General features: G+C 55.2%; 2 protein-coding genes across 2 annotated transcripts; one reads left to right on the top strand and one right to left on the bottom strand.

Moving 5' to 3' along the window:
• Nucleotides 1–2,253: 2,253 nt before the first annotated feature.
• LOC103190331 (RAS guanyl-releasing protein 1) lies at nt 2,254–18,406 on the top strand. Its single transcript, XM_042345623.1, has 17 exons — nt 2,254–2,472; nt 10,500–10,668; nt 11,605–11,710; nt 12,022–12,069; nt 12,461–12,592; nt 13,270–13,420; nt 13,655–13,828; nt 14,137–14,253; nt 14,793–15,065; nt 15,179–15,256; nt 15,566–15,670; nt 15,918–16,024; nt 16,255–16,393; nt 16,822–16,858; nt 17,018–17,137; nt 17,310–17,605; nt 17,883–18,406. The coding sequence occupies exons 2-17, from the start codon at nt 10,560–10,562 to the stop codon at nt 18,060–18,062; spliced, it is 2,172 nt and encodes a 723-aa protein (XP_042201557.1). The 5' UTR covers nt 2,254–2,472; nt 10,500–10,559; the 3' UTR covers nt 18,063–18,406.
• A 1,345-nt stretch (nt 18,407–19,751) lies between these two features.
• On the bottom strand, nt 19,752–25,093 carry LOC103190326 (protein FAM98C). Its single transcript, XM_042345622.1, has 7 exons — nt 25,059–25,093; nt 23,075–23,193; nt 22,277–22,467; nt 21,105–21,176; nt 20,701–20,817; nt 20,318–20,485; nt 19,752–20,025 (listed from the first exon to the last, which is right to left on the bottom strand). Exons 1-7 carry the CDS (start codon nt 25,091–25,093, stop codon nt 19,885–19,887), a joined length of 843 nt encoding a protein of 280 aa, XP_042201556.1. The 3' UTR covers nt 19,752–19,884.
• Nucleotides 25,094–25,102: the final 9 nt, after the last annotated feature.

A 25,102-nucleotide genomic window follows, 5' to 3' on the forward strand; every position in this document is an offset into this window, starting at 1 on the left:
TGAATCCGGTGACACCCTTTGAGATGTCCTCCCGGAGTAAAAAAATGCCATATTAAATGTGCGGATTATTGTTAGGAAGGATATCAAGGCCTTGGAGAGGGTGCAGAGGAGATAATAATAATAATCTTGCATTTGATATAGCGCTTTTCATGTCTTCTAGACATCTCAAAACGCTTCACTGGATAGACTGTAAAGTGAATTGACTGTATATTTGTGGGCGAAATGCGGCAACCAATTAATTGCGCACAACAGTTTCCCACAAACAGTCGTGGATTGAAATGACCAATTTATTATTTTTTTTCTTGAGAGATTATTATCAGGCGTGTGGAGTAAGAAAACTTGCCCAAGGTTTCACCTTGCCGGGAATCAAACCCAGGTCTCTCGCTTGTAAAATGAGTGCTCTAACCACTGAGCTACAGGACTCCACGTGTAAGCCCAGGTGTACCAGAATGGTACCAGGGATGAGGAACTTTAGTTATGTAGAGAGGCGAGAGAAGCTGGGATTTTTCTCCTTAGAGAAGAGAAGGTTAACGGGAGATTTGATAGAGGTGTTCAAAATTCTGAGGGGTTATGATAGAGTAGATAGGGAGAAACTATTCCCACGGTCAGGTGGGTCGATAACCAGAGGACACAGATTTAAGTTAATTGGCAAAAGAACCAGAGGGGAGGATATGGGGAAAGAGCGGGGGAGTGGGACTGATTGGGTACCTCTTCCAAAAAGCTGGCACGGGCACAGTGGGCTTAAATGCCCTCCTTCTGTGCTGTAATATTGTATGATTCTATGACACAAATTTCTGAGCTCGAGACTTGCAGTATTCACGCACACCACCAGGTGGGCCTAATACGCTGAGTCAAACACCCCCTCTCCCCCTCCACCCCCTTGAGTATCGGGGGGAGAGGGAGGGGTCAGGGAGGCCGGGCCGGGTTGATCCAAACTTTTGCCCAAATCACTTTATTCATAGAAACAAAGGAACAGGAGGAAGCTATTCAGCCCCTTGAACCTGTTCCGCCATTCTATTAGATCGTGGCTGATCTATACCTAAAGTCCACCCGCCTTTGCCTTGTACCCTTTAACACCCTGACCTAACAAATAGCTATCCACCTCAGTCTTGAATAGATCCGTAGCCTTTTGGGGGAGTGAGTTCCAGATTTCCACTTCCCCTTTGCCCCTAAATGGCCGAGTTCCAATTTTAAGATCATGCCCCTTGTTCTGGATTCCACACCAGAGGAAATAGTTTCTCCGCAGCTACCCTATCGAATCCCTTCATTATTTTAAACAACTCAAATCAGATCACCCTCCGCCTGTAAACTCAAGGGAATACATGCAGACAAGTTAATGCAAGCTTATTCAGTGGGTAAGGTTTGCAGCTGGTTCCTGTTAACCTCACAGTGCAAAACCCGATGGCTCAGGTGGTCCAGGGTGGACAAGTAGTGGGAAAGCTTATCTGAAAGAGCAGGAGCCTGGCTGACTCCCCACCCACCACCCGTCGTTTCCCTCCTTGTGTTTGTGTCATCTGTAAACTTCCAAGTTGTGCTGCTCAATTCCTGTTTTTGGGGCACCAGGCTTCACACATTCAAACCAGACTAAGAAATCCCTGCCTGCCACCCACTTGTGGAAATTCATGTCTATTGGAATGGAATGAGCGCTCTCTCTCTCTCTCTTTCTCCCCTGAGGAATGCCCTCTGCTTACCTAATTCCGGAGAGTATTAGGCGCAGGTTGGCAAGAGCCAAGGCTCGGTGGGCGGGGGAACCCAGAGTGTCCGTTTGGGTAACTGCTAGAATCTAACCAGTTAAAACCACGTAGCTCGTCACATTGTCACAAGCTTTCACATTGCTTTCCCAGCTAGGATCACCCTACCCGTTAGGGATTTGTTTTTCAACAGGAGCTGAGCGTGATGACTCCCCGCCCCCAGTGACTGGTCTGCTCTTCCCGGTCCTGCTGATGAATCAGGCCGGGCTGGGCTGTCATCAGTAATGAGCGCCCTGGAATACTACGAACCCGCCTCACTCAGGAACCGGGACTAAGACCGTCACAGAGGGCTGACTCAGTTTTGACATTCCGTTGGCAAGAACGTCAGCTTGAAGCCAGTTCAGCTCCAAGGAGACCCATGGAGGTGGGGGGTGGGGGAGGAGACTTCTATGATGGGAGCAGGGACCACATAAAACACTGAGAACCCACCTCCCCCGGGGACCAGTGCTGATGCAGTGAGCAGGGTGAGGGTGGGTGGGAAGGATGGGGCTGTCGTTGTGGGGGGTGAGGATGGAGGCAAGTTAGGGGTGGGGAGGTAGTGTGAGGCTGCTTGTGGCTTTGATCAGTTCCTGGTGCAAGAGTGGGGGGGGGAGGGGTTGCGTCAGACCACAGTTTAGAGAAGTGAAGCTCTAAGCGGGTTTTCACACCCAGAGACAGAGGCACAGCCCCAGCAGCGACAGAGCCTCCACAACTTCAACATGAACCGAAGAGAAAGTAAAAGGTGAGCAGTGCCTGGGCCAGACACACACAGACAGTCATGCATACACTGACAGTTGCACACACACACACACACAGGCAGAAACACACAGGCAAAAACACGCACACAGGCAGAAACAGACGTGAATTCAGACATGCACGGAACTGCTGCAAGGATGGTGAAGTGAAATTAACTCAGTTAGAGAGCACCACACACAGACAGATAGACACACAGAGTGACAGACTGGCTAACAGCAGGTGGGGGTACGGGGTGAAGAGGGTGACCCAATTGATGTACGTTAGACCTGTTGCCATCCCCTCCCTAGTCGGGAGGTTGTGGGTTGAGCCCCACGTCGGAGACTCTGAGCTCACAGTCCAGGCTGAGGTTCCAGCACAGCGATGGGGAGAGAGTGCATTGTCAGAAACGGTGTTCTTCGGATGAGATGTTAAACCTCATTCCCCAGTCGTTCCCTGTTCAGGTGGATGTTAAAGTTCTCCTGCGGCGCTGTCAGGGAAAAGAGAAGGAGTTTCTCTCTCCCTCTCCCAGTGTCCTAACCGACAATCCCCCGATACAATCCCTTGCTCGTTTCACGATTGTTTGTGAGACGTTGCTCTGCTGTGTTCACTTACACAGAAACTGTGCTTCACAGACAGATTTGAAGCAATTAGTCAATTGTAGTGATAAAGCAATGTATCAGATGTGAAAATTATTATTAACAGAGCAGCAAGCTCAGGCTTGCACCTGCTTTTATGTGCGGGGCGAAACTTTAGGTAAATTTCCATACTCCACACGCCTCTTTTTACAAGCAGTAAATAGGAACTCGGTTGTTCGTCACTTGGCGGATTGCTTTTCTGGGGGTAATAATTCCTTAAAGAAAATTAGTCACTCAATCCACGACTGTTTGTGGGACGCTCCTGTGTGCAATTGGCTGCTGAGTTTCATCCACAAAATACAGTCACAACACTTTACAGTATATTCTGTGAGGCGATTTGAGATGTCTCGATGTCATAGGCGCTATATCAAATGCAAGGATTATTATTATATGATAATGACATGTGTCTGAACGTAGAACACGCCTGTGTGTCGCACACCCCAGGTCTTGGTACATAGTCATACAAACGTGGGTGAATTGGCTGAGTGTGTGAGGTGTTGGCAGGGGGTTTGGGTTGGGCACTGAGCTGCACTGTGAGCTGGTGCTGTGGAAGGGGGCATAAAGCTGAGTGGATGTCAGGACAACAATCTGTTAAAACACAGTGTGTTTCTGTGGTGGCTCAACGATGGTGGAGATAAAGGGGAGATGATCAGAGGCACCAGAAGTCAAAGAGGGAGGTCTTCAACAACATTTACACAGCGCCCTTCACATCAGGAGGATGTCCAGCTGGACAGTCAGGGATCCATACCTGAGCTGGGGGTTGGAATCAGGAGGGGTGGAGGACAGGGAGGGGAGGTGTAGGAGGGTGACCGAAGGCACGGTCGAAAAGAGTCTCTAGGGAGGAAAGGGAGGGGAGCGAAGCAGAGGGAATGGGATGGAGTTCTGAGGGTGGGGGCAGAGAGACTGAGGACCGGTGGGGCGGGCAAGGTGGGGAACGTGAAGCAGGTTGGAGCCCACAGAGCGGTGGGAGCGCCAAGGTTGTTAGGGGTTAGGAGGTCACAGAGGTAGGGAGGAGCAAGGCCGTGGAGGGCTTTGAAGGTGAGCATCAGCTCTTCGGGTACCACGCATTTGTCACATCAAAGCTCAATTATGGAAATTCCCTCCTCATCGGCCTTTCCATCTCTTCCCTTCACAAGCTGCAGATCATCCAAAACTCTGCAGCTCATGTACTTTCACGCAGCACGCTCTGTGACCCCATTATTCCCACCCTCGCCCGACTCCACTGGCTCCCCATCCCTTAGAGGATCGGATTCAAGATCCTCGTCATCACTTTCAAGGCCTTACCCCATCTTACCTTTCTGACCCGCTGACTCCCTACCAACTTGCCTGCTCTCTGTTCAGCGGGTTCCGGCCTACCCCATGTCTCCCACCCGACCCGCCCTACCATCGGCGGCTGAGCTTTCAGCCTCTCTGCCCCCACACTCTGGAACTTCATCCCACAGTCCCTTCGCCTCACTTCCTCCCTTTCCTCCTTCAAGGCCAGTCTCAAAACCCTCCTCTTCGATCGTGCCTTCGGTCGCCCTCCCACCTCTCTGCCTTTCCTCACCCCTACCCCACCCCTCTCCCATGCTCGGGTCCCGATCCCTGACTGCCCAGTATCTTAGAACATCCTCTCGACATGAAAAGTGCTCTATAAATGTAATTTTGTCGTCGTTCAGTTATGATGTGAAGAAGGGTAAAGAAGGGACAAGGTGAGGATCGAGGCAGAGAATTCCAAAGTCTCGGGGTGTTAGTGGCTGGATGCACGGCCGCCGATGGAGGGGACGAGAGAGAAGCAGGAAGGCTGGAGCCCACTGAGCGAAGGGGTGGGGAGTGAATAGGTCAGGGAAGTAGGGAGGCGCTGGGGCGTGAGTTGATTCGCACGTGAATGAAATCGATCCATTCTGTGACAGGAGCCAGTGGGGTCATGTGGGGTGCGGAGTTTGGTGTGGATGAGGATACAGTCAACGGAGTGGTTGAATTAATTGGATTTTTTGAATGGTGGAGCTGGGAAGACCGGCAAGGAGGGTATTGGAATAATCGAGGCGGGAGGTGAAGAATGTGTGGACGAGGGTTTTGGCTGTCTGGGTAAGGTACTGTCAGAGGCGGGTGATGTGGCGAAAGTGGAAGAAAGCGGTCCTGGATGGAGTGAGTCTGAGGGAAAGGCGGAAGGTTAGGCTAACACTCCAGTGAAGTGTTAGAGAATGCTGCGTTGTCAGAAATGTCACCCTTTGGATGAAAGGAGATTGGAGTCGCAGGTAAGAAGACGTTGGCAGGAGCCGAGGAGTATGGTTTCCATTTTGTCAACATTCTGCTACAGAAATATGAGCTACAGCCCGTTCAGCCTTGATGACAAGCAAGCCAAGAGAATATCAGCGGACCTGGAGTCGCAGCTGGAGGAGGAGAAGTAGATTTGTGTGTCATCCGCATATATGTGGAAGTTGACCCCATGTCTGTGGATGACCTCACTGAGAGGGAGCATATAGATGAGCAAAAGTAGGGGGCCAAGGATGGATACCCTGGGGTGCAGCACAGGTAACCGAGTGAGGGCGGGAGGAGAAACCGATTGAGGAGATAAAGTGAAGGCAATTTGTTACATAGGACTCAGAATAGGTTAGTGCGGTCCCACTGAGGTGGATGAAGGAGGTGAGGCAGTGAAGGAGGATGTCATGGTCGATTGTGTAAAATGTGGTGGAGAGGTCCAGGAGGATGAGGAGGCAGAGGGAATCCTGGTCACAGAGAAAGAAAGAGAGAGAAAACATTGTGACCTTACCAAGCATTGTCTCTGTGCCTTGGGCAGGGCTGGAGGGGCTCGAGTAGGGAGTGGGGGAGAGGTGTGAGCGAGGTTGGGTGGCAACAAGACATTTCAGGACTTGAGAGGAGAGGTTTGGGTTGGGATCGTGAGAGTTTGTGAGAATCAAGGGATCAAAGGTGGGATTTTGAGGAGGGGGATGATGACAGTGGTTTGAGGGGGAGTGGAGCCAGAGGAGAAGGACAGACGTTTTGACTGGATTTTCTTCTGGACGTGAAAGGCACTATACAAATGTAATTTGTTGTTGCATGCGCTAGTAGGGGGAGAAGAGGGGGAGTTGCGTGGGGAGGGGGTTGAGGCAGCAGGTGATGGTTTCTTGTGAGGGATGAGGGAGAACTGGGGGCAAAGGCATGTAGGGTGGGGCAGTGATGGGGGACCGGAGCAGAGGAAGATAGGGGGCCACATCTGGCGTTGATGTGTGAGGACTGGATTGGGATTTAAAGGGAGCAGAGGTGGCTATGTAACAGGTGGAGGAGACATTCCAGGATTTCAGGGAATTGAGGGGAGAGGGGGATTAGACTGGGGAGAAGGGAGAGTGAGGAGAGCAAGGGAGAGTGGGGGTAGACTGGGGGAGCACTCATCATTCTCTATGTCTCCCCAGAGAATCTATTTCACTTTCAGTTCCAGGTTCTCAGTCATCTCATGTTATTGTCTGACACATTCAGGGACCGTCTCCAAACCATTGATAGACGCCAATGATTTCCTAGAACTGAAGGTTCAAACACTTCAATCACTGAGACTGGGTGAAAGTTGTCTGAAAATCCCCCCCCCCATCCCCACTCACCCAATCCCTTTACCTCACCCTGTGACTCTCACTCACTGTGTGGCTAACAGATGATTGACTGTGTTACCCATGGCCTTGCTTCTCCCTATCTCAGTGACCTAACCCGATCCCTCCGCTCAGCGGGCGCTGACCTGCTTTACGTCCTCCACCGAGCCCACCCCACCATTGGTGGGTGGGCCTTCAGCCTCTCTGCCACCACTCTCTGGAACTCCATCCCACAGTCCCTCCATCTTGTTACCTGCCTAGCCTCCTACAAAACCTGACTCAAGACCCTCCTTTTCAATCGTGCCTTCGGTCACCTTCCTACCCCTACCCTCCGCCCCTCCTCATCCCAACCAGCAGCTCGGATGCAGATCCCTGACTGTCCAGCGCCTTGGGACATCCTCCTGACGTGAAAGGCGCTGTGTAAATGTAATGTGTTGTATGAATGAATGATGTGAGATGTTTGGCTCTGGTGAGGCAGTTTGGTCATTCAACAGTCAGGGTCAGGGCGACAGGTCACCAGACACTCACTGGAAAAGACATTTGGAGACAAACAGGTATCAGCCTGGCTCACTCGCTTCTGCTCTCATCCTGGTCAGAAGGTGGGTTGTGGGTTCAAGCCCCATGTTCAGAATTTGAGCTCAAGGGCCAGGTTAATGCTCCAGTGCACTGTACTGCTCCTCACCATCCATGGTTGCACACTCCACTTTGCTAAGCCAGTCCAGAACCTTGGGGTCTTGTTCAACCAGCCTTTCTACCCCACATCTGCATCATGACGCGTTCTCCCACCTCCATAACGTCATACGGCTCCAACACTGTCTCACACCACAGGCCACCAAAATCCTCATACATGCCTTCATTACATTGAGGCTCAACTATGCAAATTCACTGCTTGTCGGCCTCCCCAACTCCTCCCTCCACAGGCTGCAGATCATCCAGAACTAACTCTGCAGCCCGTGTCCTCTCCTGCACTAGGCTCTGCGACCCTATCACCCCCATCCTTGCCCAACTCCACTGGCTTCCCATCACACAAAGGATATAGTTCAAGATCCTAGTCCTCACCTTCAAAGTCCTCCATGGTCTTGCTCCTCCCTACTTCTCCGACCTAACCCCCACCACCCTGTTCGTTCCCTCTGCTCAGCGGGCTCCAGCCTCCTTCACATCTCCCGCCTTGCTCGCCCCACTATCAGCAGGTGGGCCTTCAGCCGCTCTGCCCCCACCCTCTGGAACTCCATCCCGCAGTCCCTCACCCCTTCCCTTGCCACCTTCAAGACCCTCCTCTTCAACCGTGCTTTTGATCTCCCTGCTTCCCCCCCCCCCCCGCCCGCCCTCCATCTTCCCCTATCCCGACTCCAAGCTCGGGTCCGTAATCCTATCTGTCCAGCGCCTTGGGACGTCCTCTCGACGTGAAAGGCGCTATACAAGTATAATTTTTTTATTGTTGGGGTGGGAGAGCACCACATTGTCAGAGATGAAACCAGGGATGAGGGACTTTAGTTATGTGGTGGGACTAGAGTGGCTGAGGTTGTCCTCCTTAGAGAAGGCTGAGGGGAGATTTAATAGAGATGTCCAAAGTTATGAGGGATTTTGGTAGAGTAAATAAGGAGAAACTGTTAGATTATTATTCGTACTGCTGGGAATCAAACCCAAGCCCTTTTACTTGTGAGGCGAGTGCTCTAACCACTGAGATACAGGAGGATGTCTCAAAGCGCTTCACAGCATTTTAATATAAAGTGTAGTGACTGTCAGTTTGTAGGTGGACGCAGTAGCCGATGTATGAGCAGATTGATAGACATCCAGCGTGTTAGCTGCCGGGAACATCATCACCAGGCAATCTAACATGGCCATCAGTTTCTAACCATAACCCCAGACATTGTGCAAACGTTCCAAGAAGAAGCAGCCCTCCGCATTTCGTTGTGAGTCTATTCTCATTGTGAGATCAGATAATGCTGAGCGGCCACCAATGGCAATGCCGTTTGAGGTTTTGCAATGAGGTCGGTTTGCAACACTGCCCTAGCTCCTCGCTTATGACCTCCAAACCCCAACCCAGGTTAGAGGTCGCTCAGATACGGCACTATATAAAATTAAAGGATTATTGTAGATAATAACAGTAATAATAATCCTTGCATTCGATATAGCGCCTTATTACGTCCGACCGCCATCCTAGGCTCTTGGTAACTCACCGTTAAGAATCTGACTTCTGTTTGCTGGCCAGTAAATGGGAGACAGAAACACAGACACACACGTAGATGCATACAGAAACACACATACAGGCAGACTCATAGACACACACATAGAGAGACGGACACGCGCACACGGACACACACAACACACACACGCGCGGACAGAGAGACAGATAGAGTCACACACATAGAGAGAGAGACACATGTAGACGAACAGCCTTGCTTCCCTCCACTGCACTGATATTGAGCCTCGTTGCTGCTTTCTCCAACTTCACTGCCCTCAGACCTGCGGACTCCTCCCCTGTCTCTTCCTTTCCAGTTATTGTAGGTCAGACGTCACAAAACCACAACTTCCTGACTGATTTCATTCTCTCACCTACTTATTTCACCCTTACTGAGTTCCTGCACCGTGACCTTCTCCCCTTGTTCCTCTTCCTGGCTCCTCATCCCTCAGAGAATCAAATTCAAACCCTCATATACACCTTCAAAGCACTCCATGGTCCTTGCTGCCCCCTACCTCTGTGACCCCCCAATCAGCTTGTCCACTCCCTCCGCTCGGTGGACACCGGCCTGCTTCAGATACCCCCACTTCCCGCCCCACCATTGGCAGTCGGAGGTTCAGCATCTCTGCCCCCACACCCTGGAACTCTATCCCAAAATCCCTCCTCCTTACACCCGCCCCTCCCTTGCCTCCTTCAAGTCCTGTCTAAAGACCTTCCTCTTATCACATCTTCGAGATGTCTCAAAGCGCTTCACAGAATATACTGTAAAGTGTAGTGACGGTGTATTTTGTGGGTGAAACACGGCACTCAATTGTGCAGAGCAGTGTCCCACAAACATTCGTGGACTGAGTGACCACATTATTTTTTTTGGAAGGGATTATTACCCACGGGAAAGCGATCCGCCAATCGACTAACAACCGGGTTCCTACTTACTGCTGATAAACAGTGGCGTGTGTGTGGAGTAAGGAAACTTGCCCAACACTTCGCCCTGCCGGGAATCAAACCCAGGTCCTCTTGCTTGCAAGCCAAGTACTCTAATCACTGACCTACAGGTCTAATTTACTGGCGTGACTGTGGGGAGCGAGTGGTAAGCGCATCAGGAACGGAGCTCATAGTGAGTTTAGTGAGGAACTTCTTTACACACAAGCTTGTGAGAATGTGGAACTCGCTGCCGGAAGTTGTGGTTTGAATCAAAAACATCAACATATTCAAGAGGAAATTCGATGTGTACATAAGGGAGAGAGGAATAGAGGGGTGTGGGAGGGGAATAGAGGGTTATAGCAGAGGAATAGAGGGTTATAGGAGAGGAATAGAGTGCAGAAGAGGGGAATAGAAGGGTGTGGAAGAGGGGAATAGAAGGGTGTAGTCCCTTCACATTCATCCCACACTACCTCCGCCTCGCTCCCTCCCTTTCCTCTTTCGAGGACCGGCTTACGACCCTCCTTTTCGACCGCGCCTTCAGTCACCCTCCTACCCCTATCCCCCGCTCTCCACCCCTCCTGATCCCAACCACCAGCTCGGGTGCGGATCCTCAACTGTCCAGCACACTTGGGACGCCCTCCTGACGTGAAACGCGCCGCGTAAATTTAATCTGTTGCCTGTCTGTGGCTGATTGATGCCTGCCTCTGACTGACACTGTCTCTCGTTGGCGTGACAGGAAGTCCCGACAGGACAGCCTGCTGGTTGGGAAGAGCCGGCAGAGGAATGCCGGCGGAGGATGACATGCCCGAGCCCTGCAGAGATCAGCAAAGCCATCCTGTCTGTGCCGCAGCTCACCAAAACCCTCAGCCTACACGAGCTGGTCATGAAGTGTGTCCACTCGTTTGGTAAGTGCTTTCCACAGCCTGGTCTCGGGAGCCTGGCATCGGGAGCCTGGCATCGGGAGCCTGGCTTTGGGAAGCCTGATATTGGGAGGTTGGCATGGGAGACCTGTAGCTCATTGGTTACAGCACTTGCCTTGCAAGCGAGAGGACACCGGTTCGATTCCCGGCAGGGCGAAACATTGGGCAAATTTTCTTACTCTCACACACTCTGTTTACCAGCGGTCAGTAGGAACCTGGCTGTTAGTCAATTGGCGGATCACTTTTCCGGGGGTAATAATCCCTTCAAAAAAAAATGATAATAGTAATAAATTGGTCACTCAATCCATGACTGATGTGGGACACTGCTGTGTGCAGTGCTACCCAGTGCTACCGCTATTCCACAAAGACGTGATGAGGCGCTGGGATTATTGGGAGCCTGTCAGAGGGAGCCTGGCAGCGCCCTCGCCTCCACTCAATGCATCTTATTGTCTTATGCCTGGGCTGTGGTGTCCGAGTGAAGCTCTACGTGACACACGTGGCTGATCTTATTCTCCGGAGGCCATGAACCGTGACCTAGAATATTTCTTTTGTTTGACAATAATTAACAAGAGGCTTTAACCATCCTCAAACCTCAGTGATTTCCGCCTGACCAGAGTCCCGAGGGTTGGGGTTGGATTGACCTAGTTACATTTCTAGTCTATCATTCTGGTCAATCTCATATTAATATCCTCACAGTTACTGACCAATAATCCCTTCAAAATAAACAACTATAATAATAATCCCATCACTCAATCCAGGACTGTTTGTAGGGCATCGCTGTGTGCAATTGGCTGCCGCGTTTCGCCCACAAAATGTACAGACACTACATCTCCAGTGGATGCTGTGAAGCGCTTTGAGACATCTTGACGACATGATAAAATGCTGTATCAAATGCAAGGATTATTATTATTCTGTCTCCAGATGAGGACGGTGCCCTACGCTGTAACAGTCAGTCGGTGGATATGATGCTGATGATGCACAGCTGGATCGTCCCCTCAACTGATTTCGTTCAGAAACTGTTTCAGTTATATCCTTAATTATGTGTGTCTGTGGGTGTTTGTGTGTGGGGCGGCGGATGGGGAATGAGGGGGAGTGCGTGTGGCAGTATGTGTGTGGGAGGGGAGTGTGGGGCGGCTGTGGGTGTGTTGGAGGGGAAGGGTGTGGGTATGTGTACGTGAGTAGGGGTGGTGTGTTTTGGGGCGTTGTGTGTGTCTGGGGGGGTTCTGGGAGTGGGGAGGAGTGGTGTGGTAGGGGGTGTGGAGTATTGTGGAGGATAGGGGTAGTGTCTATGGTCGGGTTGGGACCAGGAGCTGAGGTTTAATCCTTGACAAGGGTCACATACCAGGACTCAAGCCCCCTGAGAGAGAGGCTTTGTCACTTTATCAGGTAACTATCTCACTCTCCTCACCAGGGACAATCTCACACACTCTCTCTGGCTCACACGCACACTCTCTCACACACATTCTCCGTCTCTGACTCACACACACGTCTCTGTCTCACCCACTCTCTGTCTGTATGGCTCACACCCACACACTCTCTCTGTCTCACGCTCTCTGTCTCACACTCTCTCTGTCTCACACACTTTTTGTCTCTGTCTCACAATCTCTCTCTGTCTCACGCACTCTGTCTCACGCACTCTGTCTCACACACTCTCTATCTCACACGCGCACACACACTCTGTCTCACACTCTGTCTCACACACTCTCTCTGCCTCTCACACACACACATTTTCTCTCTCTCTCTCTGTCTCACATTCCCTCTCTCTCTCTCTGTGCAGATATTGGATCACTCACTACCCAGCAGTGTTCACAATGGACAGTGACCTCGAGTTGGTTATGTTGAGGTTTTTGGAGTTCGTACGGAGGGAGGGCACCGAGGCTCACTCTCAGCTCATTGACACATCCAACATGTAAGTGGCACATGCGTGTTACATAGATTTACATACGGAAACTGTGCCAATGTCTATTCCATTTCCAGATCCTCTCACTCATCTTCAAACCCCTTCACGCTCTGTCACCCCCTCCCTCTCTGACCTGCTTTAACCCCCAACCCCTACCCGCTGCCTCCGCTCAACTGGCTCCAGCCCCTCCTGTCGGCAGCCGCGCTTTCAGCCACTATGCCAGGAAACTCTGGAGCACTCGCCCTCTATCTCTCCCTCTGCCATGCCTCCTCCTTCCCCATCTTCGGGTCGTGCCTTATGACCTTCCTCTTCAACCGCCCCTACGGTCAACTCCCCTCTCCCCTGGCTCGGCGTTGGAATCAGAGAGGGAAAAATTAAGGGGAAGGGTCAGTGAGTGGGAGGTGTCAATGAAGGGGAGAAAACAGTGCGGGGGGTGGGACAGTGAGTAGAGGGGTCAATGGGGGAGAGGAGTCAGTGAGTGGGGTGTCGGTGCTCGGGGAGGGGTCAGTGAGGACGAGGGGTTAGGGATGGGGAGAGGTCAGTGAGGGGTGGGTTCAGTGAGTAGGAAGGGGTCAGGGAGGGGGTGGACTCCATTGTCAGACTCCGCCACTGTGAGGCGCTCTGGGATACAAACTCGCGTGAGGTGCTGTGTAAATGCCCAATGCTGTTGTTGACTCTCTGCACAGACACCTACAGCAGTGGACACGGAGGCTGTCGCTGCTGGAGACGCCCAACAACAAGAAGAGGAAAGTCTCACTGCTCTTCGACCACCTGGAGCCCGGAGAGCTAGCCGAGCACCTCAGCTTCTTGGAGTTCAAAGCTTTCAGTCGGATATCGGTGAGAATCCCCCCCTCCGCTCTCGCTCGCTCGTTCGCTCACTCTCGCTCGTTCTCGGTCACTCGCGCTCTCGGTCACTCGCACTCTCGGTCACTCGCGCTCTCATTCTCTCGCTCACTCACCTTGGGTCTCTCGTTCACTCTCTCACTGACACTCTCTCTCTGGGGCTGTGTGTCTTACTCTCTCTCTCTCATTCTGTGTGTCTGTCTCTCTCGCTCTCTCTCTGGGTGGCAGTACCTGGATTACAGGAATTATGTTGTGTGTGGCTCGGTGCGAGAGAACCCGGCACTGGAGCGCAGCATCTCGCTGGTCAACGGGGTCTCGCAGTGGGTCCAACTCATGATCCTCAACAGACACACAGCGGCCCAGAGAGCAGAGGTCTTCACCAAGTTCATCCACGTCGCCCAGGTCTGTGTGTGTGTGTGTGTGTGTGTGAGACTGTGTGAGTGTGTTGTATGTGTGTCAGGTGTGTGTGACTACCCCCTCTTCGCTCCCTCCCTTCCCTCCCCTCACCCTGACCATTTCCCCCCCTCCTCGCTCGCTCCCTTCACCCTGACCATTTCCCCCCAATGCTCAGGTCCTGACCCAACTGTCCAGCGCTTTGGGACATCCTCCGGACGTGAAAGGCGCTCTATAAATGGAATCTTGTTGTTGTTGTTGTTGTTGAGTGTATCACAACACATGTCTCTCTCTCTCTCTCTCCCTCTCCCTTTCAGAAACTCCGTCAGTTACAGAACTTTAACACGCTGATGGCTGTGATCGGAGGCCTGTGTCACAGCGCAATATCCCGGCTGAAGGAAACCAGCTCGTTTCTCGCTCAGGACGTCTCCAAGGTCAACCTTTCGAACTCATCTCGTACCTACCACTCCCACGCCCCGCTCAGCCCCGCCCCGCCCACTCAGCCCCACCTCCGTCCCGGCCGCTCAGCCCCGCCCACACGCTCAGCACCGCCTCTGCCCACTCAGCCCCGCCCTTGCCCACTCAGCCCCACCTCCGTCCCGCCCACTCAGCCCCACCCACACGCTCAGCACCACCTCTGCCCTACGCACTCAGGCCCACTCAGCCCCACCCACCCACTCAGCCCTGCCTCTGCTCCGCCCACTCAGCCCCACCCCACTCACTCAGTCCCGCCCACCCACTCAGCCCCGCCTCTGCCTCTGCCCCGCCCACCCTGCCCCACCCACCCACCCAATTTCAGCCCCACCCAACCCCGAGCCCCTGCGGCTGTGTTACCGTGTGTCACTGTATTACTATGGCTGACCGCCTGCCCTGCGCTGACCGCCTGCCCTGCGCTGACCGCCTGCCCTGCGCTGACTGCCCACCCTGCACTGACTGTCTACCCTCTGTCCTGTGCTGACCCTCTCCCCCACAGGCGTTGGCTGAGATGACGGAGCTGTTGTCCTCGCGCAGCAACTTCGGGAGTTACCGGCGAGCGTTCAGCGAGTGCAGCGGCTTCAAGGTGCCGGTGGTGGGCGTCCACCTGAAGGACCTGGTGTCGCTCAGCGAGGCTCTGCCCGACTTCGTGGAAGGAAAGATCAATGTCAGCAAATTACACCAGCTTCACAGCCGCCTCCTGCCCCTCCTATCCACACAGAGCCACAAACCCCCCTTTGAAGCCAACAAGGACCTGCTCCACCTGCTCACGGTGAGGGGGGAGGGGCTGGGGTAATGGGGCTTGAGGGTTAAGGGGTTGAGGGTTCGGGGCTGGGGGTGGGGCTGAGAGTCTCTGTGACCCTCTGTGTCTGTCTCTCTCTATAGTTATCGCTTGACCTGTTTTACACTGAGGATGAAATCTACGAACTCTCCTACGCAAAGGAACCCAGAACCCATCGGACGGTGAGAATCCATACACGGGGTGGGGGGGGTTGCACACGAGGGGAGGGGTTGCACACACGGAGGGAGGGGTTGCACACACGGAGGGAGGGGTTGCACACACGGTGGGAGGGGTTGCACACACGGGGGGAGGGGTTGCACACGAGGGGACGGGTTGCACATACGGGGGGAGGTGTTGCACACACGGGGGGGAGGGGTTGCACACACGGGGGGGAGGGGTTGCACACACGGGGGGAGGGGTTGCACACACGGGGGGAGGGGTTGCACAAACGGGAGGAGGGGTTGCACACGGTGACAGTGACTGTGTTACAGCCAGTGACCCCCTGTAAGCCCCCAGTGCTGGGTGACTGGGGCTTGGACGTGATCCGGAAACTGGACGCTGTGACCGTCGGCAAACACGTACAGCAAATGGTGGATGTGAGTCTCACAATCGGTCTTTAGGGGTGATGGTGGGGGTGGGCTGTGATGGGGGTGAGGTTGTGTGTGTGTGATGGTGGGTGAGGGGTAGAGCTGCGAGCAGGGGGTGATGGGGGGGGAATGTGGGGCTATGATGGGGGGGACTGTGGGGCTGTGATTGGGGGGGGATTGTGGGGCTGAGATGGGGGGGGAAATGTGGGGCTGTGATGGACAATGTGGGATTATAATCTCTGCTTCGGCTCCTCAGTCTGTATTTAAGAATTACGACCACGATCAGGACGGCTACATCAGTCACGAGGAGTTTGAGAAAATCGCATCCATTTTCCCCTTCGCCATCCCCTTCAACCCACAGCGGTGAGCGGGGGCCAGTGGCGGGGCTGGGAGAGATACGGGGCTGGACGAGGGGCGGGTCTGGGAGAGGGGCAGAGTGGGCAGGATGGACGGGACAATGTGTGGTGTGCATTGAGGACACCCCAGGCTGTGCTGCCCTATTTGACCTGTGTCTCTGTGTGTGTGTCTCTGTGTGTGTGTCCCTGTGCTGTGTGTGTGTGTGTGTGTGTGTGCCATGTGCCCGTGTGTTCCAGGGAGGGGTTGCTGAGCCGGGAGGAGATCACCGGGCACCTGATGAGGGGCAGTGCCCTCTGCTCCCGGCCTGGCCAGCGTCACAGCTTCCAGGAGAACACCTTCATGAGGCCCACCTTCTGTGACATGTGCACCGGGTTTGTAAGTCACCACCCGCGCAGCGCCAGTTACAACAGGTATAGTGACTGTGTGCACAGCAACACACAGCCCCAGCGACATAATAATAATAATCCTGGCATTTGACCCGGTGCCTTATTGCGTCTTCGAGACATCTCAAAGCACTTCACAGGACACATTATAAAGTGTAGTGACTGTGTGTTTTGTGGGCGAAACGCAGCAGCCAATTGCGCCCAGCGACGTCCCCACAAACAGCCGTGGGTTGAAGTGACCAAATTATTATTTATTTAATAAATAAATTTAACTCCCACACACACACACACTGTTGCACACACTCACGCACACCATCGCACAATACAGCGCCCTTCACAAGGTATAGTGTCCCGGAGGCGCTCACACACTCTCCTCTCTCTGCACCGACCTGTTCTCAATTCATTTTCTTTCCTCCATAGCTATGGGGCGTCACCAAACAGGGCTACAGGTGTCAGGGTGAGCGTCGCTTACTCCCGTTAGCCGTGGAGGTGGGGGCTGTGTGCGTGGGGGCTGTGTGCGTGGGGGCTGTGTGCGTGGGGGCTGTGTGCGTGGGGGCTGTGTGTGGGGGGGCTGTGTGTGTTGGGGCTGTGTGTGACTCTTGTTGTGTACCTACAGACTGTGGAATTAACTGTCACAAACAGTGTGTGGAGCAGGTGACCCTCGAATGCAAGAAACGGACAAAGACCCCACATTGTGAGAGTGTTGTGTCCGTCAGCAACAGCAGCACCAGCACAGGTAACCCCCCCCAAACACACACACAAAGCCCCCTCCCATACACAGAGCCCCCGTACACATACCCCTTGCCCCTGTATTCACCCGAACTTGGGAGTGTGGGTTGGGGAGTTTAGAGGGAGCTTTGGTCTGTTAGGTCGGGCTGGGTGTGTAAGTGTGTCCTGGTGTGTTGCAGGTGTGGAGGACATCATCAGGGAGTGTCATCGCGACGATGTGAAGGACCGCATAGTGTTAATGATAGGCCGCGTAGCCCACCCCATTTCCGTGAGAGTGAAGCCTCCTGTGATGCACCAATTCACACAGACCGAGACCACCGCCCAGGCCACAAGCCCCCAGAGTGCAGAGAGTAGCCCCTTACACACTGAGCCGCACGGCCCCAACCCCCAGCCCCACGGCACGAGAGCCAGCCAACGAGAAGCCAACAATAGTGGGTGTGAACGCTGCTCACAGAGATGGCAGAACCTTCAGCAGGTGAGCAGAGAGACGGAGATCGAGACACGTGCTTAATATAATAATCCTTACATTTGACCCAGACATCTCAAAGCGCTTCACAGATACACTGTGAAAGTGTAGTGACTGTTTGTTTTATGGGTGAAACACGGCAGCCAACTGCACCCAGCGACGCCCCCGGAAACACCCTCCATCCTTCCTGATCCCAACTACCAGCTCGGGTGCAGATCTCTTGACCATCCAGCGCCTTGGGATGTCCTCCCGACGTAAAAGTAAATGTAACTTCTTGTTGTTGTAGGAGCAAAGGTTGGTCCCCGGGGAGACCCGGCTGCTGGAGGAGGAGCTGAGCAGTCTCCGGGCCCAGGTCAGGGCTCTCCAGGCCGAGGTGCAGGTACTGAGAAGCTCACAAGGAGTCCCCACCCTCACCCTGATTGTGGAGCAAATGGACAATCTGCACGTGCAGCAGGCTCCACGATAAACTCATCCGCACCAGCGACGGCCTCCACAGCTCAGGTGCCGAGGGTCTCAATAACTTGCATTTATAGAGCGCCCTTCACCCCGGGGTAGTGCCCCAAAGCGCAGACACATCACCATACGAATTTTCTGGGCGAAAGAAGACCAAGGTCCATCTAGTTCACCTTCCACCGGCCTGGCCATCGCTCGGATTACATCCTTCGTAAAGCGACAGCATCAAACACGGCCTCAGTTACCCTCAACGAGGTGCGGCCTGACCTCAGGCATCAGGAACTCACTGAGCCTCAGGGCAGTCAACAGCACCACCTCCAACTCTGCGGTGAGGGGAATTCCTTTTTTTTTTCTCGCCTAGCCGGGTGTTGACACGCACGGAAACCCGTCACCGTGACCGGCCGGGTGTCTGACACGCACAGAAACCCGTCACCGTGACCAGCCAGGTGTCTGACACCCACGGAAACCCGTCACTGTGACCAGCCGGACACACACGGAAACCCATCACCGTGACCAGCCGGGTGTCTGACGCGCACGGAAACCCGTCATCGTGACCGGCCGGGTGTCTGACACGCACGGAAACCCGTCACCGTGACCGGTCGGGTGTCTGACACAGACGGAAACCCGTCACCGTGACCGGTCGGGTGTCTGATGCATACGGAAACCCGTCACCGTGACCGGGTGTCTGACACATACGTCACCGTTGCTTAAGAGTCTCCAAACCCAACTGAGAATTCCCCACATCCCACTGCACATTGGTGAGATAGATTGTTGGAATGGAATGCGCTCCTTCTCACCCAATTTCAGAGAGTACTAAGCACAGGTTCACAAGAGCCAAGGCTTGGGAGGACCCCCGAGTGTGCGTTGGGGTAACTGCTGGAGTCTAACCAGCTAAACCCAGACACAGCTCAGCCATCGAGAGAGAGCGAGCGCTGTCTGGCCAAGCGTTCCCGCTGCTTGTCCAGCTGGGACCCCCCCCCCCTCCCTGTTAGTTAGGGCTTTGGCTGTGGGGTTAGCAGGAGCTGAGGGGGAGGATTCCCGGCCCCCAGTGACTGGTCAGCCCTTCCAGGTCCTGCTGATGAGCCGAGCCGGGTTGGGCTGAGATGCCCTGGAAGCCTGGCTCAGGAACCGGGACTAGAGACCCTCACAGAGTGGGGGGGGGGGTGCGCGGGGCTCGATCCCCACATTCCGTTGCCAAACATGCCACCTTGGGGCCAATTCAGCTCTGAGGGGACCCTGCGGTAATGACAGCGATGTGAGGGGTAATTAGAACGAGTGTGTGAGTGAGTGAGAGGGTAATTATAGTGAGTGTGTGAATGAGAGTGTGTGCGAGTGTGAGAAACACACACACACCCTATGATTAGTCCATGTAATGTCAGAGAACCATTCCAGTCAAATATAAACACCCGAGTCTGGTGGCGGCAAATTGAAAATATACATTTTTACAAAACTATTTTTGTGCCAATCTCGTCACTGAATGGCCCCGTGTGGCCCCGTGCCCCGCCCCCCCCACCAGCCCCAGCCCCATCTCTGCCCCACCCCACTCCCCAGCTCTGCCTTGCCCCCTGCCCCGCCCCATCCAAGCTCTGCCCAGCCCCCCCCCCCACCCTGTCACATAGCCCTTCCCCCACTCCACAGTGCTCCCAGGCCTCTCACCCCCCACCCCCCCAGCCCCCAGCTCTGCCCCCAGCCCCACCCACCATCTCATTGACAATTGACAACAATCCCCCCCAGAATGAGGGGCTGTAGACGTCTCCTTGAGAAAATCAGACGCAATCAAAGTACCCCCCGCCCGGGGTTTGCTGTGTGTCTGCCCCTCCCCCAGGGGAGGCTTTTCATGGTTGTTTGTGCCCTTTGCCCCTCTTCTGTTTGTTCCTCTTTCGCCCCCCTTCACCGCGGGGACCGTCCCACGTGGGCATCGGACGCTCCAAATCGCTCGGCCGCCCCCCCCGGTCTGGCACAGCCCCCATTACAACCTACAGAGAGAGTAGAGCGAGTCAGTGTGGCTAGCCCCGCCTCCAGCCAGTCCCGCCCCCTCCACCTCCAGGACCCGAGCCCCACCCTTCCCCAGTCAGCCCCAACTCCCCACAGCCGGCCCCACCCTCTCCCCCAGCCAGCGTCGCCCTCCCAGGCCTACCTCCTCCCTCCCCCAACCAGGCCCCGCGTTCCCCCTACCACACTGCCTCCCCACTAGCTCCACCCACCCCCTGCCGACCACACCATCGCCCGCTGGCTCCGGGCTCCCTCCCCCCACCCCGCTGTGCCGACCTTGTTGATGGCGCAGGCTGTGTGTTTGCGGCTGGCGAGGCTGGTGGTCTTGGTGACGATGGACAGGTCGTGCCGAGCGGCCAGCACATGGGCGAGGGTCACATGGCTCCTCGCACTCAGCTCTCGCCTGAGCGGCTCATACACACTCCTCACGGCAGCTCGACGTTCCTAACAGGACAAACACAGCCACTGAGCCCCAGAGCAACAACAACTGGCATTTATACAGCCAGTAGAGCCGGGCGAGCTTGGGGGGGCGCGGGGGCACGCGATGGGCTCACGGAGGCTGGTGCGGGACAGGACACGGGCTGCTTCCCGTTGCTTCACCCAGAAGCCAGGAGAAGCGTCAATTAACAGCGTCTTTCACGAGCAGCAGACGAGCTGACCTCGGCTCGCGGAGACCAGCGGAAGGATTGGATGGTCAGGTCCAGGCGATGGAGCAGCATCTGTTTCCGACATTCGTAATCCTTTCCCAAGACCTCACCGATCACCTCCAGTCGCTCCTGTAACACAGCCCCAAAGGTACACAGTCAATTCACTTGTCCTGTGCAGCGCTTTGAAACGTCTCGAAGACGTGATGAGGTGTTTTATCAAATGTAAGGATTATTATTACCCATTAAATACACACCTCCTCTTCCCCCATCACACACATATCTCCTCTCCCCCCCCCCCCCCCACCCAAACACACAAACACACCGTCTCTCTGTCTCTCATACACACCCACATACACCCCATCACACACACCCCATCACACACACCCCGTCACACACACGCCGTCACACACACGTACCCATTGTGCGGGCTCCAGGGAACAGGTGAGCAGTGCTGCCCCCACATCCTGCTCAGCAACCACCTCGCTTACCTAGAGTGAAACACGAGCGTCATCACGATACCAGGCAATCAGCTGATTAATACTCAGCTCCATCAAAATATCTCAGCCATTTATTTACACGAGGCATTTAAGCTTCCCATCACCCCGACCCTCGCCAGCCTCCACTGGCTCCCTATCACACACACTGAACCCCGTCCCCCCATCACCCCAGCCCTCGCCAGCCCCACTGCCTCCCTATCACACACACTGAACCCCGTCCCCCCATCACCCCAGCCCTCGCCAGCCCCCACTGGCTCCCTATCACACACACCAAACCCCGTCCCCCCATCACCCCGACCCTCGCCAGCCCCCACTGGCTCCCTATCACACACTGAACCCCGTCCCCCCCATCACCCCGACCCTCGCCAGCCCCCACTGGCTCCCTATCACACACACTGAACCCCGTCCCCCCATCACCCCAGCCCTCGCCAGCCTCCACTGGCTCCCCATCACCCCCACTAAACCCCGTCCCCCCACATCACCCCAGCCCTCGCCAGCCTCCACTGGCTCCCTATCACCCCCACTAAACCCCGTCCCCCCATCACCCCAGCCCTCGCCAGCCTCCACTGGCTCCCTATCACCCCCACTAAACCCCGTCCCCCATCACCCCAGCCCTCGCCAGCCTCCACTGGCTCCCTATCACACACACTAAACCCCGTCCCCCCATCACCCCGACCCTCGCCAGCCTCCACTGGCTCCCTATCGCAGAACGCATCAATTTCAACATCCTTTCACTCTTCACGCCCTGTCACCTTCCTCCCTCTCCCACCTGCTAACTCCCCAACCCACAACTCGACTGGCTCCGGCCTCCCTCTTGTCCCTCGTGCCCTCCGTTCCACCATCGATGGCCGCTACGCTTTCAGCCACTACATCCCGAAACACTCACACTCTCCCTCCCTCCCTCCGCCTCACTCCCTCCTTCCCCATCTTCAGGTCGTGCCTGAAGACCTTCCTCTTTGACCAGTGCCAACAATCACCTCCGCCCTCCCCCCCACCCCCGGCTCGGTGTCGGGCTCCCCCAATGTCAAGCGCTCTGGGACGCTGCCCTGCGTGAAGGGTCGCTGTTGTTGTCGGGACAGGCGAGTGCTCACCTTGGCTGTGAGTTGCGTGAGGAGCTGTGACAGGGAGGTGCGTGGGCTGGGCTGGGCCAGGCCCAGGTCTGTGAACAGACTCCGCAGCTCACAGTCCACATCTCCCCCCTCCTCCACCTCCCCCTCCCGCGGGGCTGGGGACTGGCGGCCATACAAACACCTGGCAGCTTGTAGCTCCGAGCTCAGGAACCCTGCGAGCAGACAACAGCCGGGTTTACAGGGCACACAATCACCCATTTGACACAGCGCCCGATCACGTCTTCGAGACGTCTCAAAGCGCTTCACAGAATATACTTTCAAGTGTGTATTTTGGGGGCGAAACGCGGCAGCCAAACACGCGCAGCAGCGTCCCACAAACCGCGTGGATTGAGGGACCAATTGATTATTATTATTTTACTTATGTATTGAAGGGATTATTAACCCCGGAAAAGTGATCCGCTAATCGACTAACAACCGGGTCCCTACCGACTGCTGGTAAACTGCTGGTAAAAAGTACACAGTGTGTGTGTGTGTAGTAAGGAAACTTGCCCAACGTGTCGCTCTGCTGGGAATCGAACCCAGGTCCTCTCGCTTGCGAGGCGAGCGCTCTTACCACTGAGCTACAGGATAATCCGGGACGTCTCAAAGTGCTTCGCGGGATATACTGTACAGTGTAGTGACTGTGTGTTTGTGGACGGACAATCCAAGCTCTGGACGGGAGAGAAAGTTGGTGAAAGTTCACAGACGTTTCAAGCCCTACCTCAACATCTGGACATGTGATAAGTGTCTGACATCTGGACATCAACCCCTGATACTCACCCAACAGCTGGAGGCAGGTCTCCTTGTTGGTCAGCCTGGCGGTCACGGGGCCAGTGGTGAGAGACGGATAGGGACATGCAGCTCTGCCAGCAGCCCACTCACCTCCAGCTGAAACGTCTCTGCATCATCGGGTCCTGCAAAACAGGATAATAATAATAATAATAATAATAATTCTTGCATTTGATGCAGCGCCTTATCCCGTCCTCAAGAACATCTCAAAGCACAGGATACACTGTAAAGTGCAGCGACTGTACATTTTTGTGGACGAAACGCCAGGAATTATTATCGTTCAAAGTGCAGTTCACCTTCGGTTGGGCTCACCCTCTCCTCCAGTGAGCAAACAGCCCTCAGCTCCTCCACGAGCCAAGCACACAGCCCCGCAAACCGGGGACACGAGGGTCCGGCCTCCACTGCCCGCAGCAGCTCACTGACCCCCACCAGCGGCCCCCCGTACCTGCAACAAAGCCACAGTCGGCGCTCTGCTCTGTTCCACTCCCCCCCCCTCCACACCCCCCCCCGGCCTCAAAACAGCAATAAAATAAAAATAATCCACGCGTTCGACACAGCGCCTCATCACGTCGTTGAGACGTCTCAAAGCGCTTCACAGAATATACTGTAAAGTGCAGTGGCTGTGCGTTTTGTGGGCGAAATGCGGCAGTCGTGAATTGAGTGACCAAGTTCTTATTATTTTGAAGGGATTATTACCCCCGGAAAGTGATACCCCCAATCAACTAACAAGCGGGTTCCTACTGACTGCTGGTAAACACAGGCGTGTGCGTGTGGTCTGTCTGCGTGTGCGTGTGTCTGTGGTGTGTGTGTGTGTAGTAAGGACACTTGCCCAATGTTTCGCCATGACCTGACCCGCCCGGGAATCGAAGCCGGGTCCTCTGGCTTGGGAGGCGCGGGGTCTAACCCCTGAGCTACAGGGCCTGTGGGGTGCGTGGAGGGGTCTAACCCCTGAGCTACAGGGTCTGTGGGGTGCGAGGGGAGGGGTCTAACCCCTGAGCTACAGGGCCTGTGGGGTGCGAGGCGAGGGGTCTAACCCCCCCCTGAGCTACGGGGAGACTCCACGTGTTATTTTGTGACTCGGGTGGATAGACTGAGCAGCTGAGCTGACACCTATGGCTGTTTTTTCGGACTGATTGTCCAGTAAATCGGTGGGTCAGGAGGTGGGGGGGGGGTGGGGCACGGGTGGGGGGGGGCACGGGTGGGGGGGGCAGGTGGGGGGGGGCCGGGTGCGGGGGGGTGTGGGTGGGGGAAGGAGCCAGCGGTCCGGTTGGTTTTACTCGGCTCGGGAGGGGCCTCCTGACAACAACAACAACGACCACCACCACAACAACAACCACAACAACAACCACAACAACTTGCTTGTTTGTAGAGTGGAGTCTCTCCCCGGAGCTCAGGGGGTTAGACCCCGCGCCTCGCGAGCGAGAGGACCCGGGTTCGATTCCCGGGCGGGTCAGGTCGGGGCGAAACATTGGTCAAGTGTCCTTACTCCCCCCCCCCCAGACCCCACCCCCCTCCCCCCACACACACACACACACCAGACACACACACACCAGACACACGCCTCTGTTCACCAGCGGTGAGCGGGAACCCACTCGTTAGCCGACCGGCGGATCGCTTTCTCGAGCATAATAATTCCTTGGGCCGCAGTCTGTCGGGAAGTAACCTGACCAACCCCCGGCCCCTTCCCCTGCCGCTGCCATGGAGGTGGGGGGGGGGGGGGGAGAGACACGAAGCAAAGCCGGTGTTTGCTGGGCGAAGGTTCACTGGAGAGGGAGTGGGCGGGTTTTTTTTTAGAAAAATCACACCAGGGAGGCGCGGGGGGCCGGATGCGGCCCGCGGGCCGGGTCGGCCCAGAGTCCAACCGGGAAGCCTCGCGGCCCGGGGGGCGGGTCACGTCGAAGCCCCGAGTGTGAAACCGTCCCCGACGACCGACGGCGGCACCAACCACAACAACAACAACAACAGCAGCCGTTACCCCAAGTCGCTGAGCGCCGCCGCCGTCACCTCCATCCGCTGCTT

This window comes from Callorhinchus milii, unplaced genomic scaffold (assembly GCF_018977255.1).
Source record: "Callorhinchus milii isolate IMCB2004 unplaced genomic scaffold, IMCB_Cmil_1.0 Scaffold68, whole genome shotgun sequence".
Taxonomy (NCBI): domain Eukaryota; kingdom Metazoa; phylum Chordata; class Chondrichthyes; order Chimaeriformes; family Callorhinchidae; genus Callorhinchus; species Callorhinchus milii.

What these genes read in the sequence shown, in the direction of transcription:
- LOC103190331 (XM_042345623.1), top strand. Translation starts at nt 10,560, where the DNA reads ATGACATGCCCGAGCCCTGCAGAGATCAGCAAAGCCATCCTGTCTGTG. An exon ending in AGTTCATCCACGTCGCCCAG is followed by an intron (nt 13,829 to 14,136) that starts GTCTGTGTGTGT and finishes TCTCCCTTTCAG; the next exon opens with AAACTCCGTCAGTTACAGAA. An exon ending in ACGTACAGCAAATGGTGGAT is followed by an intron (nt 15,671 to 15,917) that starts GTGAGTCTCACA and finishes TCGGCTCCTCAG; the next exon opens with TCTGTATTTAAGAATTACGA.
- LOC103190326 (XM_042345622.1), bottom strand. Translation starts at nt 25,093, where the DNA reads ATGGAGGTGACGGCGGCGGCGCTCAGCGACTTGGG. An exon ending in GCGGCGCTCAGCGACTTGGG is followed by an intron (nt 23,194 to 25,058) that starts GTAACGGCTGCT and finishes CCGATGATGCAG; the next exon opens with AGACGTTTCAGCTGGAGGTG. An exon ending in GCTGGTCTCCGCGAGCCGAG is followed by an intron (nt 20,486 to 20,700) that starts GTCAGCTCGTCT and finishes TTGTCCTGTTAG; the next exon opens with GAACGTCGAGCTGCCGTGAG.